The sequence below is a fragment of the Triplophysa rosa genome, linkage group LG10 (assembly GCF_024868665.1).
Source record: "Triplophysa rosa linkage group LG10, Trosa_1v2, whole genome shotgun sequence".
Classification (NCBI taxonomy): Eukaryota; Metazoa; Chordata; class Actinopteri; order Cypriniformes; family Nemacheilidae; genus Triplophysa; species Triplophysa rosa.
In genome coordinates, this window is record NC_079899.1 from 4,256,382 (window position 1) to 4,276,148 (window position 19,767).

General features: G+C 42.7%; 1 protein-coding gene and 2 non-coding genes across 3 annotated transcripts; all 3 read left to right on the top strand.

Annotated features, from left to right (window-relative positions):
• Positions 1-14,274: 14,274 nt before the first annotated feature.
• On the top strand, positions 14,275-16,121 carry LOC130559859 (uncharacterized). Its single transcript, XM_057343148.1, has 2 exons — positions 14,275-14,434; positions 15,266-16,121. The coding sequence occupies exons 1-2, from the start codon at positions 14,400-14,402 to the stop codon at positions 15,978-15,980; spliced, it is 750 nt and encodes a 249-aa protein (XP_057199131.1). The 5' UTR covers positions 14,275-14,399; the 3' UTR covers positions 15,981-16,121.
• A 964-nt stretch (positions 16,122-17,085) lies between these two features.
• trnas-uga (transfer RNA serine (anticodon UGA)) lies at positions 17,086-17,173 on the top strand. The gene has a single exon. It is a non-coding gene; the product is annotated as a tRNA-Ser (tRNA).
• A 1,377-nt stretch (positions 17,174-18,550) lies between these two features.
• trnae-uuc (transfer RNA glutamic acid (anticodon UUC)) lies at positions 18,551-18,622 on the top strand. The gene has a single exon. It is a non-coding gene; the product is annotated as a tRNA-Glu (tRNA).
• Positions 18,623-19,767: the final 1,145 nt, after the last annotated feature.

A 19,767-nucleotide genomic window follows, 5' to 3' on the forward strand; every position in this document is an offset into this window, starting at 1 on the left:
GGGCGCCCTTGACATTCTCTTGCGCTACGATTGGTCAAATGTTGAAAATGTTGAACTTCCGCTCAGCGATTGGCTGCAAAGTTTGAAGAGCTCTCACGCGATTGGCTACCCCTTCTTTCATACCTCTCGTCAAAGGTTGTTGTGCTGGATGATCCTTCGGCAGCTGGCGTTCAGGTCGCAGTCTCCTCTGGAGGCGTGGGTTCGAATCCCACTTGTGACATTGCTTTGCACATGCTGGAGCCTCCTCGTGCTTTGCATGGAAACTGTCATTCGCTGAATTTCTGGCAGAGGTGTCAAACCCAATTCCTGGAGAGCCAGTGTCCTGCAGAGTCTAGCTAAAACCACAGCTGCCTTGAAGTTGCTAGTAATCCGCTGAATGCTTGGTTAGCAAGAGAAGTTGTGGTCCGTCAGGCGGCAGCGTGCATTCTGCCTGCCTCGTCAGGGGATTAGAGAGCGCCAGTGGCGCAATAAATAACGCTTCTGACTACGGATCAGAAGATTCCAGGTTCGACTCATTGCTGGCTCGTTGCACATGTGCTCCTTTTTGTGCCATGGGACGTCCGCTGACCTGGTCAAAAATAGCTCAGTTGCCCCGTGCCTTCGATAGCTCAGTTGGTAGAGCGGAGGACTGTAGGCGTCCCACTGGTCGAAGGTAGCGTCTTTTTAACCCCTTTTAAATTACCATTGTTTATAAGGATTGGTCAAAATGCGCCATAGGGCATCCAAAACCACATTCCATGACCGGGAATCGAACCCTGGTCGCAGCGGTGAGCGCCGAATCCTAGCCACTAGACCACCAGGGAGTACATGCGTATGACCGGTACTCCAGTTCCTGGAGAACCAGTGTCCAGCAGAGTCTAGCTCCAACCACAGCTGCCTTGAAGTTGCTAGCAATCTTCTGAAGGGCTTGATTAGCAGGAGCAATTGTGGTCCGTCAGGCGGGAGTGTGCATTCTGCCTGCCCCGTCAGGGGGTCAGGGAGGGCCAGTGGTGCTCCAAGCCGCTCATCTGTCTAGCTCATTTTTGGTAGCACCGTCCGATCAGGACTCGCGTCATTGCCAGAATTCTACCATCAATTAGATCACAAATTGATCAATGAGATACAGCAGCTGTTTCTTCATGCTTCCAGCTTTTCGTCCCGTTGTCGTAGTGGAGGTAAATTATTTAATTTACTTTTCTTTTTTTGCGCAATTAAGAAAATATGAATTTTATAATAGACTGTTTAGATCTTGACCTTGATACAACTTGATACAAGTAATGTTAATTTACATTCAAGTTAATATTGCTCGTTTAGCATGTGTTTATGATGAACGTTTGATACTTGATGAACGTTACTATTTAGATATTATACTGTCTTTTGTATTGTGAAAACTGAAAATGCTAGTAGCATACAAATGCAATTNAATATTGAGCTCATATATTTCCGTGTCCTTACCTCGGACTGCTGCGGGTAAGTTTCTTCAAAGTGTCCACGTCTAATTTCATAATGCCGTTTAAGGTTTCCACTTTTGACAACCGCAACAGACTCCGAGCAAATGAGACAAACCGGTCTCGTGCATGTCGATGCAGGAAGAATAAATGCAAATCTCTCGACCCATTAATCTCGGAAAACATGGTTTTCGGCTTCAACTTTTCTAACTTTTGAAAAGGACGTTGTTTTTCAGTCACTGACAGTTACATCTGTCTGCGCGCTGTGCAGCGAGTCTGTCTCGGCTCTCTTCACTCAACGACGTCTGAACTAGCGACAGTGCGCATATGTTAACTGTCCGTGGCGCCGTAGGACCCAAACTGCTACAGAGCGGACCTTGATGTGCCTGGTATAAATTTGATTGCATTAGAATATAATGTTAGGCGTTCATTTTTTTATTATGTCAAAAGTCTTTGAGGTCCGGATGGGACGGCAATCTCGCGGTCCGCATTCGGACCGGAGTCCGCTAGTTAGTGACCCTGATGTATAGTGTCTTCTTCTGCTCTATCTGATTGATTTTTCTCACAGACTGGGGATTTTTGATTGGCCCTGCCTCCCTTACTTTTTTCTGCTTTTGAGAGGATTTATTTCCTAAGACTACTTTCTGGTTCGGGATCTAACTCTACCAGTCCCTCTGTTGAGACATCTCCTGATAATGCTACCAATGGCATTTGTTTTGGTGTTTGCTTTTGGCTTCTGGGGGGTTCGTAGAGAGGTGGCGGAGTCATTTTCTCACATTTTTCTTCATTTTCACCATCTTTATTCAACACCTCTCTAATTTTTCTCATATTTTTCAGGAAATTAATTCCTTCATTTTTGAACAGGTTTAATACTTCCTGTTCAATTCTTCTCTTTTCTTCTCGCTTCTTGGTTTTATCTCTTGGTTTATAATTCTTAATTAATCCCTCCATCTCCTCACACACTGTCACATCAAAAGTACCACTTTCTGGCCATATGGTTCTTAAATTTTTGGTTCTCGCAGCCCATTTTTTAGATGTTTTTTCTATTGATTCCTTACATACTGGGTATCTGGATCCCAACAGATCTACAGGAGTGGATGACATAGTTAAAGCAATGTGTTTTCAACAATTTTTCAAAAAAGTACACAGATTTCAATTTTTAATTCATTTGTTTATTAAAGCATTGTTTAATAAGAGGATGCAAACCAAGCTCTGTGATGACAGTTTTAAAAACTGGTCACACATTTCAATATAGGTTCTTTAGTTAAGGATGGTTAATGCATTAACTAATATTACCTAACAATGTGCAATACATTATATACAGCTTTTTCTCACTTCCAATTACATTAGTTAATAAAAATAAAATTGTACTTTGTTGGTTAATATTAGTTCAGATTCATTAAAGTTAGCATTTTAACACTTAATCATGTAATGGTCAATGTTGCAATTTACATTAGGATCAATAAATAATTGAGAAACATTTTTTTTCTTAGTTCATGTTAACTCATGTTGTTAGGTAATGTTAACCAATAAAACATTGTAAAGCATTACTTAAATTGAAGGTTTAAATTATAAAACAACTCATGTATTGCTCATGTAAACTAACATTCTTATGCAATTTAAAGAAAAAATAATCAAGCAAATTTATATTACCAGAGATGAGGTCAATAAATCATGACTGCTGGAACTGCCAATAGTGTCTGTGTTTAAACTGATGTCCGCTGCATCACATACTGTGATATCCAGACACTCATCCTCCTGAACTTCAACCTGCATCTCTAGCAGAGTTATTTCACCTGGCTCCAGTGGATAAAGTAGGTCTCCTCTGCCAGATTGTGCCAGTAAGTACTCGACTGCTATACGCTCATCTGCCAAAAAGAGGCATCATACATTTAGTAATAAAAGGAATATAATCAGAATAAATCATAACAGTAAATGTGATGAATGTAGTGTTGCTAACGAACAACCAATTATTTGTGATTATCACATGGAAAGTAAAAAAAATACATAAATAAATGAAAATCACAAATAAATAAAAAACTAATAAAAGAAATAAAAGAAAAGAAAAGAAAAGAAAAACTAAAACAAATACACTGAAACCACACAGACACATCTTATAACAGTATAGATAGATAATGGACATGAGCACCATTACAGCGTTAAGGCAGCATGCAAACTCACAGCAAAGCCTGTAATTACTATTGTAAGAGAATGTAAAATATTGAGTCTTACCAGTGGGTTTCCCAGGGGCTATGAATTCTTGCAGGAGTGCAGATCCGAGGACTCGGTTGCTGAGGACATTAATGTGTGAATGATTTTCATACATTAAACGTACATCATAGATTTTAGTTTGTGATGTACCACTCATGTCCACAGCTTGATGAGCCCGGTTGATGTTCCATCTCGATGCACCCTCAAGCATGTACATCTGAGTATGTAGAGCGTTACATCTCCACCCTGTAAGGCAAAATGTTACACATTGTAAAAATACCATTATAAACCCCTCTAAGAACTACCAAAGCTGATTACTAATTAAAGCTGATTTACTTTTGACCACAATCTGTAGAAATTTTATTCCTTTAATTTTGTGGCACTTTTTCCCTGTCTTATTAAAAATGGTATTTGATGTATTGTTCCGAAGTTAGAAATTCCTGTATTGTGACAACACTACTTAATTACAGACATCATATTCTTGGTATTGATATATGGTATTGTCCCCATACCTGGAATGAAAGTGCACTGATGGCGATGAAAGCTTTCCAGAGAAGAGGACCCTCTGCCACACCGCAGTACATCCAGAACCTTGTCACCCTTCTGTAACCCAGAGCCCAGCTTTGTGTAAAGCTGAACACCAGGCGGGTCTTGGATGCAGGGTAAATGTTTCTGTTGTACCTCCCAAACGTGTGTCATGCTCTCTGGATTGATGATGCGCAAACCAGTCGTGTCCGTCAGCTCCCACATGGAGTCCAGCAATCCTTGTATCAAGTCACAAGTTTCTTCAACTCCACGTGTCCTCCTCCTGCAGTGCTTGGCCAGCTCACTGGAAGTGATGCTTGACAGGATTTGGGCCTCTGTTGGAATATGCCCCTGATGTTTTTTTAAAAGCATGGTCTTTTTCGCTTCTTTAAGACGAGATATGTCATCCTTGTCCCATTCAAAGATACAACTGGACAACTTGGAGCAGAAAGTGCCATACAGTGGATGGTGCTCTGTTGTAAGACCAGCAGTGAATCCTCGCATAAGTGGAAAACATCGAGACCTACTATGACTTCCATGGTCGAAACCAGGTAAGAACTGGAGTCACACCTACACCAATGAGAAACAATGAGCGAGTTTACACATGTTCTTAGATTTCAATTTGCATCATTAAACAAATATGCTAATGCTAGTTCTAAATATTCTCTTAAGCCTCTAAATCCATCAGACGTCGCTTCCTTTAAAGAGTACATTCCTCGAGATCATAAAAAATACATTTCATGAAGTGTTTAATTTTGCCGTGTTTGAATGTAAGCAATCTGCCAAGTTGTAAATCCGAAGGTGAACGAATAACAAAGTTATTAGCTTATAAAAAAGGTAATCGACTCTGAATCACGCGAACAAGCCATGACCTGTCCGAATCTTTAACCACAATGTACCTACGTCACTAGAAAAATCCCCGCCTACTGACTGCGAAAACTTAACTCTCTCCTCCCCAAACACTGTACTAGCTCGTTCGTGACGTGTGCATCATGTCTAAGAGAAGCTGTGTTCTATGTAGTGAAACTAAGTCAGTCTTATTTTCACTACCAAAGGAAGAACTTCTGAGGAAAAAATGGTTACTATTTATTTTTCAAACGACACCAAAGGAGTATAAACCGAACGTTTTACTTTGCGCGCGTCATTTTACCGAAGATTGCTTCATCAATCTTGGCGCCTTTACTGCAGGATACATTAAACGTCTTTCCTTAAAAGATGTTGCAATACCAACTTTATTTGGACCTGTAAGCTCCACCGAATCACAACCTGTAAGTGTGACTCTTTATTTTTGTCTTTACTTAAAATTAAATTTGTGTGACGTTATCTCATGTCTGTGTTTAGCTAACGTTACCGTTATTTTTGGGGTTGTTACTGTTTGTTTACCTAACGTTAGCTATAAACTCGTTGCGCTAATGTAAGTGTTCAACCATATTAACTCGCAAAGTCTTTATTTCAAGAACTGCGTGGTGTACTATAGTTATAATAACATCTGAAGATACGAACACCGTACACTGTATGCCGTGATAACTAACTGTTACAAGAGAAGTGTCTAAAACAGTCCTTTTTCTTACTGGCATCTGTATAAGGATTAAAGAATGATTCGTCAGACTCGGGCTCGAACTGGTAAGGTAAAATCGACGCCATCTCTCTCTATACACTGTTAATATCCAACCACCTGCAAACCGTAATACAGCAGTAATGATAGGCGGTCCATTTGCGACACATGCTGAACGCGTTTGACCAATCACAGCAGACTAGACCATTTGACCAATCACAGCAGACTAGACCATCTGACCAATCACAGCAGACTACACTATCTGACCAATCAGATCAGACTACGCTGGCGGAAAGGCGGAGATTACACAGATGAATCGCGGAACGAATCATTTGAGAGTCAGTCAAGAAGTAAGGTAATAAAAACTGCTTATTATTACGAAATAATAGTATTTTTACATCATGTATGTACATAAACTTGTTGTCGGACACTCCATAAACCAAAATAAGCCCTTAAAAATATTGAGGAATGTACTCTTTAAACAAGCATTTTTGTCAGGTTCCTAGGTTCAGTTGCATTAATAGCAGATATTTCAGAATGGGCAGAGTGTGGCATTTATGTAGAGAGCATTCACTCATCATTCACTCATCAACATTATAATCTCATTTTTGACAGAGGTGTTTTTAGAGGGTTTTGCATTTGAACGAACATGAACAAAATATGAACGATGCAGATATGTGATTTATTCTCATTGAGAAACATGCCTAAAATGGTTGCTGATATGGATTAGAAATGCATAAATGTACACACATTCCTGTTAGGTAAAGGCTTAAGACGACAAACCTGTCTCGCTGCAGCAGTCCCTGTCAACATAAATCGCAGCTGGATCTGGCTCCCCAGCATCCTTGTATCGCTTCACAATGCCCTGACACAAGTCATCTAAGCCAGCTCCCTCACCAGTGGTCAGGGTAGGAGTTAAACTCTGCAGGGTATTGTCACTCCAGAGAAATATTTGAGGTACCCTTATCTATAACGTTAGGTTGATCACTTTGTCATGGATTAGAAAGGCTTTAAGTTCATGCTATCTTGAACTTGACAAGAAGTCGTGATTTTGGAGATGCAGAATATCAAAAGGTAGCCAAGTCATTGCACATTTAAAAGTCTCTTTAACACTGTATACACGGTTTGAATGTCCTCCTTGGAATTTGACACTTTGATTTCGAAGAGGTTGGAAAATGCAATATAAAATGATTTAAGTACTAGCCCCTGGATTTAACTGTCAAAAGGCAATGCAGAGCATGCAGAAATGACGAGGTGGCCGAGTGGTTAAGGCGATGGACTGCTAATCATTGTGCTCTGCACGCGTGGGTCGAATCCCATCCTCGTCGTTTGGTGCTTTAACACTGATTCTGTTGAGAATGCAAGTTTGTTCACGATTGGTTGCCGCCCACTTGTTCAGGTTAGATTGGTCCCTCTGTCAAAGATGAGAAAGGCTTAAGCTTCTCTTCGTTTGGCCTCTTAACACTTAAAGATGACTGCTAATCCATCTTTAACGCTGATGTCTGTTGAAAATCAAGTTTGTTCAGCATCGTTACCCCCACTCGTTCAGGTTAGATTGGTCCCTCTGTCAAGAGAGAAAACTGTAAGTTTCTTCTTTGGCCTCTTAACCTTAAAGATGTACTGCTAATCCTTTGTGCTCTGTTCGCGCTGCTTTGAATCCCATGCTCGTCGTTTGGTACTTAAACCCTAATGTCTGTTAAAACACAAGCTAGTCCATGATTGGCTAGCCGCCCACCTGTTTAATGTTCCTTTACTATCAACGGGAGAGTTCCTCAAATCTCTCCCCGGCTGGCCATTGCCCTGCAGAGTTTAGGTCCAACTCTGATCAGACACACCCGAGCCAGCTAATCAAGGTCTTCAGGTTCACTAGAAAGGTCAGGGTAGGAGTTAAACTCTGCAGGGTATTGTCACTCCAGAGAAAGATTTGAGGAACCCTTATCTATAACGTTAGGTTGATCACTTTGTCATGGATTAGAAAGGCTTTAAGTTCATGTTATCTTGACAAGAAGTCGTGATTTTGGAGATGCAGATTATCAAAAGGTAGCCAAGTCATTGCACATTTAAAAGTCTCTTTAACTGTGTATACACGGTTTAGAATGTCCTCCTTGGAATTTGGCACTTTGATTGCGAGAAGGTAGGAAAATGCAATATAAAACAGATTTAAGTGCTAGCCCCTGGATTTAACCATCAAAAGGCAACACAGAGCATGCTTTTGGATTCTGCTGGAATGACGAGGTGGCCGTACCCTCCAGCGGTCGGCCGGCTAAACACTTCCTAACAACATCTGAATACTTCTGAATGAGGTCGGAACACTTCCGAACAAAAGTCCGAACGATATGCGAACTACTCCTAAGTAAATCTGAACAGGTCCTAACGCAAATCCGAAAAATTCGAACAGATGGGGCAAACGAGCCAATCAATTCCTACCAAGAGGAAATAGACAATCAATTCCTACCAAGAGGAAAGAGCCAATCAGCAATCGAGTTGACGCGCCGATCTCGCCACTGATTGAGTTTTTCATGACGTTCATGCTGTTTGCTACAACTTACTGCTACTGAACATCTGCTATTCGGAGATTCAAGGTAATCAAATTACAAATACGTGACACTGGTGTTAACCTATTTGTTCAAACATTAATTCATGATTTGGAATAAAGATTATTTGTTTTGGTACACTAAAGAGGTCTACGTTTGCGTTGCAAGGCAAGCTAACTTTACATTGACGTGTATCAGTTTTCGCTAACTAACTTTAGTTAACCCCTCGATGAATAACTAAAGTGACCCGAGTTATGTATTATTCTAGATATTCGTTAAATATCTCGTTTTTGATATCTCAAATCATTTTGTTCAATTTTACATCAAATGCTAACTAACTATATTGTTTATGAGTATAAACTGCATGTTGTCAAAACAGATGTTTAATCCCAAAAAACTTTATTTTTGTTCATTTTACTTTGCTGTATTATAACACCGTTGATGCCAAGAAATGCACTATAGAATGCACTATTAATATATTCCTTCGTTCCACAATTTTTTTTCTAGATATGATCAAAATAGGCAAATCCTCTGCCTATTGGAATGACATCTGCCATAGGTATGCCCAGGGCACTTTCCAGTTCAGTACAGGCAAAAGACCTGGAAGCAGAAAATGGAAGGAGGTCCTGGAGCGGATTGATGCCTGTCCCCTGCAAAGGGGGAATAAGGTGGACCTGTTTGGCAGGCACATAGCGTGCACTTGTGGGTTCCATAAGGTAGGTATCTTAAATATATCAAAGGAATAATAAGTCCATGTATCATGTAATAGACTATTTTATGGACCATCCCCTGATCTATTCTCGTACAGTTCTGCTGAATAATTGGTGAATTTATTTAATATTAATATGATCTTTTGTTCCTAATATTCATTTTCTCCCAGTCAACAGATAAGGCCTTGATTGAGGCAGGGCCCAACATAGAGGCAGGCAGCAGCTCAGAGGAGGCAGGGACATCACAGGGAGAAAGGGGGTGAAGTGTTCTTTAAAGTGAAGTGAAAGTGACCTATTAGTCAGATATGGTGACCCATACCCGAAATGTGACCTCTGCATTTAACCCATCCAGAGAGTAGTGAACACTCGCACAGCAAGTTGTGAACACACTTACACACGGAGCAGTGGGCGGCTATCACTGCAGTGCCCGGGGAGCAAGTAGGAGTTAGTGCCTTGCTCAAGGGCACCTCAGTCATTACCCGCCGGCCCTGGGAATCGAACCGGCAACCTTCTGGTCACGAGTCCTACTCTCTAACCATTAGGCCACGACTGCCGAGAAGTTCTCAGAACACCTCTCCGACCACCACGTTGAAGAGAGCTGTGACAGCTGTGGGGCCCGGGTCCAGGGTGCTGTTGGACTCCTCCAACACATTGAGTCCAGCCATTATGGGGCCCTATTGGCTCCACGTGTCCTCCCTTCAAAAAATCCCACACCATCTCCACAGCTGCCGCCACCTCCTCAGCACTTGCCGTCTCCACTGCCAGCACCAGTGTCTCCATCCCTGTGGCCATCTCCATCCCCGTGGCCATCTCCATCCCCGTGGCCATCTCCATCCCCATGCCACTCTAGAGCTCCACGGCCCTCACCACCACCTCCATGGCGCTCTCCATCTCCACAGCCCACTCCATCCTCATGTCCAGCACCCTCACAGCATCCCATACCATCTCTACCTCAGGCTGTTACTAATTGGGAGGGCTTTCTTCCCAGTCAGTTCAAGAGAGTCCTCCAGCCAGCAGATTGGGTGTGGATTGCCAAGTGCCTCTATGAGTCTACAGGGCAGCTGAGGCAGAAGATCCCGGCAAACTGGTTTTATCCACCTATGCATCCCAAGCCATCTCCACCTGAGCCCGGGTGGTACTTCCGACAGAGGATGTTCTACTGGGCACCAATGAGGATGTGGGGCATTCCTCTTAAATGTCCACAGTGTGGCCAGAAGATGCACCATTCAGGGATCTACCCGAAGGTCAGGGAGGTGATAGACATGTATATCCGCTACTACCTGGTTGGTGGGGACTATCCACGCTGCAGTGCATGCAAGTTGCCAGTATGCCCATGGAGCCAGGACATCCTTTCACAACTGGATGTGGAACACAGGGCCCTGTTTCCAGCAGTGCTGACCACTCAGCTAGCCCTGGACAGGAAATGTGTGACCTTCCTCAGGCAACAGTTCCTCCTATCTCCAGTCAGCAGTAGAGGAAGTCCACAGTGAGGAGTGGGCACAACGAACCATCCAGTACCTCTCTGACTGTGAGCATCATTTGAGAAAGTTTGCCCTGGTCCAATCTGCAATGGCACCTGCCTTTTCTGCACCTGCACCATTCAGGCCTCTTCCACTTTCCCAGTGGTTTGAGACTGTCCACTCCAACAACATCCTCAGCCATCTTGACGAGATGAAAGGGGTGATAACCTCCACCTATGGCAGAATTCTAAAGATGGATTCTACTAAGAAGGTACAATACATGAAAGTTTGAGGCTGAGCATGAAGTTTATTTTCAACCATCCATGTTAAGTAATTGGAATAGGCATAATTTCATCATAATGATGAAAAACTGTGCATTTGTGTTATATGTGTTGTAATGCACTATAGCAATAAGAAGAAAATGTAAAATTAAGCCTGTCAGAATGTCTTTGTTTCCTTGTGTTTGTTTTTCAGATCACCAAAAAGCTGACTGGTGGCATTGGGGACACAGCTGCATGGATGACCAATATTGGCAATGAGCTCAGCCAGGTTGTGAACAGTGTTTTGACAACAGGTGAAGGCGCAGGACTGGAGGAGCTGTGCCAAGGCGTCGTCAGACGCTACCAGAATGCTGGCGAGCCAGAGCCTGAGGTCATCTATGTTGACCGGGATTGCTGTAGTCAGTCAGGTGGGATTTTCAAATGACTACTTTATCAAACATGCATTGCAATATATTTTACAAAAATTTTCCCTTTTCCTATTGTTGATGGTAATTATTATTATTACAGTCAATGGAATGTAATTGCAATAATTAAACTATAAATGATGTTTTATTAACTAAGTTCGGGAGGAGAAGGAGCAGATAATTAACTCGGCGGGTCTGCTATCAGCAATCACAGCACCCTCATCAGTTCAAGAGAGAGAGAGCCTCTATAAATAGTCAAGACGTCTTACCTTCACTCTCTCTTCAGTCTCAAGCATCCCACCACCACCCCGGCTCCTCACCTGGAGCACTTGTCTCCAGCAGGACACAAAAGGGGGGTGGGAGTGTTCCGGGTTCAGGCTAATGCCGGATTCGGAGCCCTCACCCCGGACAGGGGGTAAGTGCTCTGAGCTCAGAAGAACGACCAAGCTCAGAGCCTTCTCCCAGACAGCACGCCAAATACGCTTACCCTCAAACCTACACCATTATCTGCATAGGCGAACTTGTGAATGACTGGAAACTTTGTTGAAATTAAATCAAATGCATGCTTTTTGATTGCCAGGTGCACCTGCGGTGCTAAATCTTTTTCGACCATGGAAGTTCATTGTAAGGCTAGATATCTTCCATTTTATGAGAAGATTCAACTGTGGTCTTACTACAGAGCACCTGTCACGGGAGGGCGTGGAAGAACCCAAATGCAGGCAGCGGGGATGAAGGGGTTAAACAATAGACTTTATTATAACAAAAATACAAAACAAGAAACCCACGAGGGGGTGTAAACAAGAACGAGAAAACAATACAAGTAAACAGGGACGTAACTAACTAACCACTAAACTTAACATAACTTGACAAACTAAACTAACACTTACTAGACTTTACAGGACAATCCAAACAGGAACACGACATGGGAAAACAGGTGAGCACAGGGTACATCAAAAACGTAGAACGCAGCACAAACAGCACGCTGACCAAACATAATACACGAGCAACAAGACAATGAAACAAGAGGGCATTTTAAAGGAGAGACAAACGAGGGATAATTACACAGGGCAGGTGGGAAACATTAGACACGGCAGGGAAGCAATACATGAAACGAGAGGGGCGGGGCCAATGACAAGACACGAGAAAACACATGAGCTGTCAAAACAAACAACTCATGGCTTTCTCACATAGAACCTAAGGGCTCCGTCCCGATCCTGCCACATGACTAGAAATACAGAACCAAGAATGCAGGACCGTGACAGCACCACCCTCTCTATGGTGCCTTTTGTTCAAAACTTTCCTCCTGTATCTTTGAGTGGGATCAGGAGGATTTGGAAGAACTTAAGGCAGCCAAAAGAGGGGAGTGGAAGAGCAGCCATGGTGGACAGGCTCCCACTGAGGTACAGCTCATAGCCAGCATCAGCCCAGGGGAACTGGCAAAGCACTGTAGGAGACGGACGCGCAAGGCTGAGGAGGTCCGGACCATGATTTCAGGGCTGCTGGAATCAGTGTGGGAGCTAACTGACACTACAGGGCTTCGCCTGGTTAACCCTGACAGCATGCACCATGTCTGGGAGATGCAAAAAAAACACCTTGAGTGCATCCAGGACCCTCCACATGTAGAGTTGTACACAAAGACGGGGACACTCCAGAAAGGTGGCAAAGTCCTAAACGTGCTTAGGTGTGGCAGGGGGTCATCCTCGCTGGAGAGTTTTCACCGCCAACAGTGTGCCTTTATTCCTGGTAAATTCTAAATGTTAAATTGCAGTGTGTTCTATAGATATTTTAGTTCAAAAGATTGCTATTGTTGTCAGCATTATAGAAGTAGAACCCTGGGTACTTACTGGATTTGGCTTGTTTTCATGAAATTTACTTTTACTGTTCTATAACTGTCATTAAATTTGTATGTCCTCAGTTTAAAATAATTGCTGACTGAATTTGTGCATTTTCATTCTTAGGATGGAGATGCAATGCCATGCACACACAAATGTACATGTTAGAGGGGGCCTCAAGGTGGAACATGAGCCGGGCAAAAGAAGCTGTATCTGTGGTGGGGGCCTCAACACTCCGGACATTCGATGTGTGTTTAATGTCTCATTTAAACAACATGAGCCAACGGGTCCTTGGTCAGGCTTTGATGCCAGAATTCACCCACTGGGTTTTCACTCAGCAATGCTGAGCATTGGAATATTCTTCTCTATCTCCTGTGTGTGTGTCCTCTCCCCATTAGCAATGTCTTTATTATGATTATTATTATTAATAAAATATTTACTAAATTATTTTAGGGGAGTGCATTGCAATGGACCTGTTGGCCCAGTCCAATAGAGGCGACCAGTTGATTGCACACCACCATGACATGCCTGAAGTCTCCCCAGAGGAGCCCGAAGATGAAATTGAAACGACTGTGTGCCATGCAGCTGACCTTAGGGCTGATGACTCTGACCCTCAAGTAGCTGTCGTGGAGGCCCAGGTGACCAGTCAGGTGGGTGACACTGGACCCAAATCCCCTGATGAGGAGGTCACTGAGGAAGAGGAGAATGACACTGCAAGTCCTAGCACATCAGGCCAGGTATTGTTGCTATCCTGTTCTATCTTTTACTTAAAAAAATGTATCTTTTGCAGTGCAAAACACCTATTCTCAACTGTTTGTAAAATTAAAATACATGAAAGTAGAATGCAAAATAATTACTACAACACTGTATATATTTATTGGACTGTGGTTGGCTTTTTTTCTCAATTTTCAGAGTAAATAGCGTGATTCCAGAGGTGTCTCTGGCTGGGAGGCAGTTGATGCCCTGGCAGCCTACCTGGTTGGCCTAAACAGAACGATCACTGCCTTGTCATCACAAGAGGAGGCCAACATAGTCCAGCTGTACATGGCTCTGCATGCCATGGACAAGATGCCATCAAAATATAGCCAGAGAGTTAAGAAGAAGACTTTGCCAGGACCTTGGAGAGCGTCCAGGAAGCGGAGTGGCTCTGCTCCAGGACAGCAGGCTGCAGAGAGGTAATTTGACTATTTGGATCTTCACTAGTTTATAGTTTATATATCATCCTTGTTTTCCATAAACTGTTCATGACTCATGGGCAGGCAGCTCAGAACCCTGAAGTGCACAGGGTATGTGAATGTGTTTGCCTACGGCTTTTAAAAGAGTGTCAGTAAGCACGGAACAGGCCCAAGGACACACAAGGAAAAACTCTGCCAATACCACAATCTATTGTGGTGGTGTACAGCCACTTAAAACAGCTGCTGGAGGACAGCAGAGCAGTTCTAGGACAGACTAACCTGGTTATGGTCCCAATAAACACCACTACTGTCTCCTCGTGGTGAGTTTTCTTTTATGCAGTACTTTTATACAATCACAGTTAGGGGTGTAACGGTATGTGTATTCATACCGAACCGTCACAGGCAACATTCCAAATATAGTCATCATTCCTATGCCCTACACCCTTCGAAGGGCAGAGCCATGGAATTTAGATTTTGTAGTGAACAGGGCATTTGCGTCCCATTATGTAGACATTTGGTATGCACTTGGCAAAGGAAGCGACATAATTTTCTCATTATCTTCAGCTGGCATGTTCACGTGAAAACGAAGCATTGTGTCCGTCAGCAGATGTCGCTGTTTTAATGGCATAACTTACGCATTTGCAATTAAACATACATTTTATATTTTGAAAAGTATTTAAAATATACTATAATAAAATATAAACACTAATATATATATAAATATTTTAAAAATATAAAATGTATTGTTTATTTGCAAAGAGTTAGGTTTTATGCTTAAGTTATGCCATTAAAACAACGACATCTGCTGATGGACACAATGCTTCATTCTCACGGGAACATGCCAGCTGAAGATAATGAGGAAATTACGTCGCTTCCTTTGCCAAGTGCTTACCAAACGTCTACATAATGGCACGTAAATGCCCTGTTTACTCCAATGTGTAAACTCCAAGGGCTCTGCCCTTCTATGGGAGTAGGGCATAGGAATGATGACTTCATTTGGAATGGTACGAATATGCGTACCGTTACACCACTAATCACAGTAGTATATCAAGATTGTACTTCATGTACATGCTTCTTGCTTACTAGGTAAAGACAATGGGCTATAATCCATTAAAATGTATAACTTAAGATGAAAAATGTTTCTCTTGCAGGCTACTAAGAAGACAGAAATGTGTGGACATAGACATGCTGCTGCAGGGTACTGAACTGCCCAAACAATTATATTTGGCAAAAGAGTCACTTCCTGAAGTGCGCACACTTCCAGCTGTACCTGCACAGCATGGGCATGAGGCCATGTTATTTGAGGAGCCAGCAAATCAGGAGGGAGAGGCCTTTATTCGTAAGCGTGTCTCCAATAGGTGCCCACTGCCCACCCTTCCTCCTGAATCTTACACAGCATGTCCCATATACCCACCACACTTTACATTCCCCCCTGGGTACTACCCACCCTTTCCCAGCTACCCACCAGATCTTCCAGTGCCTCATTCTACCCAATTTATGCCAAATCCCCAATTCCATCCCCCGCCCCAATTCCAGACCCCTCCCCAATTCCAGACCCCTTCCCAGTTCCGGCCACTTCCCCAGTTCCAGGCGCCTGATAACCTGCCACCACAAACTTGTCTCTCTACTCAACCCAGGCAGCGCACATGGAGAAGGCAGAAAGCTGCCCAAGAGGATGAGGAGCGAGTGGCTAGGGGTGAACCACCACGGAAACGACTTGCAAAGGATATTTATCACTATATCTGCAAGCAGTGTGGGCTGGCAAAAAATAAGACAACTGGCCACACTCAGTTGAAGGGCCGGTGGTATTGTCCAGTCTCAGGCCTCTCGATTGCACAGTGGAGGGAGAATGTACAAGCTCTTTGATTTTTTTTTCGTTTTATATATTGCAGTTATGTATATTGTGCTATGTGTGTTGTGCTGTGAACATTTTGTTTTTACTTGCCGTGTTAATTTGTTAATTTGCAGTGTTTGTAAAAAAGAAAGACATAACTCTTGTGGTGTAATAGTAACACATCCATCCTTTGGGTGGAAGAATCCAGGTGCAAGTCCTGGCAATAGTGTGTGGTGTGTTTGTCAGATCAGTATTTTTTATTTTAAGTTTTTTTAGAAATTGTATAATCAAAAATCAATCAAACCCTTTACTTAAATCCTTTGTGAGCATTCAAAAATTATAATATAGTCATTTTGTTTCTGTCTTTCTTTCCACCTTCCCCCTCTCTTTTCCCTTTCTTTCCCCCTTGTAGCAGTCCATTTTGCCCTGTTTTTGGCCGAGTGGTTAAGGCGATGGACTAGAAATCCATTGGGGTCTCCCTGCGCAGGTTCGAATGCTGCCGACTACGTTGAGCCCTTCAGGTGTCTTGTTTAATCTTCAAGACTGGCTCGCCTCTGAAAATGCTCTCAAACTTGATTGAGACCTTCAGCAAATGCCGATCCCTGCCATCACTTCAGGCCTCTCGTCGTGATCATGTAGTGGTNAAAATAAGACAACTGGCCACACTCAGTTGAAGGGCCGGTGGTATTGTCCAGTCTCAGGCCTCTCGATTGCACAGTGGAGGGAGAATGTACAAGCTCTTTGATTTTTTTTTCGTTTTATATATTGCAGTTATGTATATTGTGCTATGTGTGTTGTGCTGTGAACATTTTGTTTTTACTTGCCGTGTTAATTTGTTAATTTGCAGTGTTTGTAAAAAAGAAAGACATAACTCTTGTGGTGTAATAGTAACACATCCATCCTTTGGGTGGAAGAATCCAGGTGCAAGTCCTGGCAATAGTGTGTGGTGTGTTTGTCAGATCAGTATTTTTTATTTTAAGTTTTTATTATAAATTGTATAGTCAAAAATCAATCAAACCCTTTACTTAAATCCTTTGTGAGCATTCAAGAACTATAATATAGTCATTTTGTTTCTGTCTTTCTTTCCCCCTTCCCCCTCTCTTTTCCCTTTCTTTCCCCCTTGTAGCAGTCCATTTTGCCCTGTTTTTGGCCGAGTGGTTAAGGCGATGGACTTGAAATCCATTGGGGTCTCCCCGCGCAGGTTCAAACCCTGCCGACTATGGCTGCTTTGCTTTAGGCGTTCGCTTTGTCAGACGTAAAGTTTTGCGAGCCTTGCAGTATCTTGACTGTATATTTTGATGTATCTTATCATATGCTACCAGTAGCGTATAGCAATAACTCCTTGGCCTGAGCTAACATGCAACATTTCTCAATTTTAAGAATGTAAAGCAGGGACTTGTGTCCTTGCTACATCAGACTCGGCAAGTTAACACTTGGGATTTCGAACCCACGAGGACGAGAGGACACAGTCCGGGTTACATTACAGTTGGAGCAGCAGAGTACTCGATGCATCACTCAATAAAATGCATGCAATCCTATCTCATAATATTTATTTTAATGTAGCTTTAGGTTTAAACTAAGTAAATTTAAACATTTAGACATAAAACAAAACTGTGCTTCCTGTATTTTAATTTTAAGAATATTAACATGTGATTCTGGCAGTGCTACTGCTCTGATTATCCTAATTGATTTTGTTTAGAATAAAACGAAATATGACACAAAACACAATAATTTATTACAAAGTATAAGACGTTTGTAAAATAGGAAATATCACAAGCAAATGATTTAGTCAAAAGTAGCCTACTCCAGTAGACAGCGCTCCGGTACAACATTAAATCATAATTAGAAAGTGAAACTTAACTTTGCCATCAGTCAAAATGATTTGCTCAGAAACAAATAATGTATTTTTAAAACCAAAGATTGCATGTTAGATGTACCCAAAAACGCCCCCCCCCCCAAAAAAAACAATATACTAGATACACATCAATGAGAGGGTAGTTGAACAGATATTAAAGAGAGGAAGAAGAAGGCCTTCCCATAATCTCTCAGTGCATCAGCTGGCATTTGTCAGAGGTGGGAAATGTGTTCCTCTGTTATCCAGTCGGATCCCAGTCCTAGTATCTGTGCACAGCATGCTGTTAGATTCAGCAACATGTCATCAGAGGGGATTACAGTTATTTGGTGAAGGAAGGGCATTTTATTTCGTTTTCACCCCAGTTGGAATGTCCTAGTAGTTGACCCTCCAGAGTTGATCCTCTCTGAATTCTGTGGTGTGACGTAAGGACCTCAATGGGTCGAGGGCTGGTGGGTACAGCTCAAGTTTCTCTTCATCCCTGCATTCGTCTTTTGCCTTTTACTAAAGATTTCGGTGCAGGGGAGGTTTACACATGTTTGAGGCTTCGAATCAGGTTTTCTTAAATGGCTAAAGCGCATTCTTGTCAGCGGGCTCATTTGCAGCTGACATTTCTGTGAACGGGTCCGTTGTTTATACGTGCTCAGAGAGATATAAATTCTTTCTGTAGTGCCATGAAAGCTTCTGGTTGTTGCTTCACTTCCTTGTCTCTGCCTAACACTTGCAGTGTGTAACATCCCTGCTCAGGTGTCCCATATGGTCTAGCAGTTAGGATTCCTGGTTTTCACCCAGGTGGCCCGGGTTCGACTCCTGGTATGGGAAGCCGTCTGGCTGCTTGATCACTTAGAAATACCACACTGTTTTACAGTGATGCTCTGTTAACTCAGCTTAGCGTGACGGCCCACAAGTTGCCGCAACGTGTTGTTGCTAAATTCTGAAAAGAGCTGTTTCCCTGTGCCCTACGTGGCAAAGAAAAGCTTAGTTCGTCCCCACCAACCTTTCACAGCTGAAAGCGCCAAACCATTGAAGCGCTGGCCTGGAGGGAAATGGTGGCAGAACGAGCCGTGGCAATTTCCTAGGACACAACGCTCTCTTGACTTGGAATGAAATGCCAAAGCCTGGAAAAGTTACAACCAAATAAGTGTCAGCACAGCATCGTTGCACTTGTTTTCAGAGAAACCCCTGTTGCAGCAGGCAGCGACGTGTTACTTTTTCTGAATTTTTTAGAGAAGCTGCCCAAAAGTCCCAGCACTAGGGCCCAGGGAGCCAGGGCTCTCGTAAACATGTCCACTGAAATAGGGCAGCTCAGACGCCCATCGTGGGCCTCGAATCCACCACCCTGAGATAAAGAGTCTCATGCTCTACCGTGTGAGCTAGAGGCCGGCGCATTAGTTTAGGTAAAGATACAAGAAGAGGCACAGCGACGCGAGTCCACTCCCCGCTTTGACCAGTGATGGAATTTGTGGAGTGTGTCCGTTTGGCGCTGCTGGTGCATGCGTGTGTCATCGTCATTGCCCCCGCACTTTAATCAAACGTAAATTCGTAGAACTACTAACTTGTGACGCTCCAGGAAATCCCTTATATGGATATACCCTATGGACAAAGGCATCCAGCTGTCACTGGATAAAAAACAGCTGAAATGTGTTGACTGATAAAACTTGAAGAAAATAAACACGTGATTGCAACAGTATGTGGTTTGTGTGTGTTTTTAAGCCATCTTCTTGCTGCATTTTCACAACAAAATATATGAATAACTCAGTGCTAATTGACACATATTTTTTACAGTATAGAAACTATAAATTATATGTTCTGCCTTATTCTGACTGTCCGTTTTTATTGTGTGTTTTACAGTTCTGTGTTTCAGCAAAACACAGAAATTTATACAGGTTTGGAACAATCTGGGGGTGAGTAAATGATGACAGAATTTTTCATTTTTGGGTGAAGTATCTTTTTAAGTCAAATCTTAT

Excerpts from the sequence above, each read along its gene's own strand:
- LOC130559859 (XM_057343148.1), top strand. The coding sequence starts at position 14,400 with ATGGTCCCAATAAACACCACTACTGTCTCCTCGTG. Across the intron at positions 14,435-15,265 it reads ACCACTACTGTCTCCTCGTG|GCTACTAAGAAGACAGAAAT; the intron begins GTGAGTTTTCTT and ends TTTCTCTTGCAG.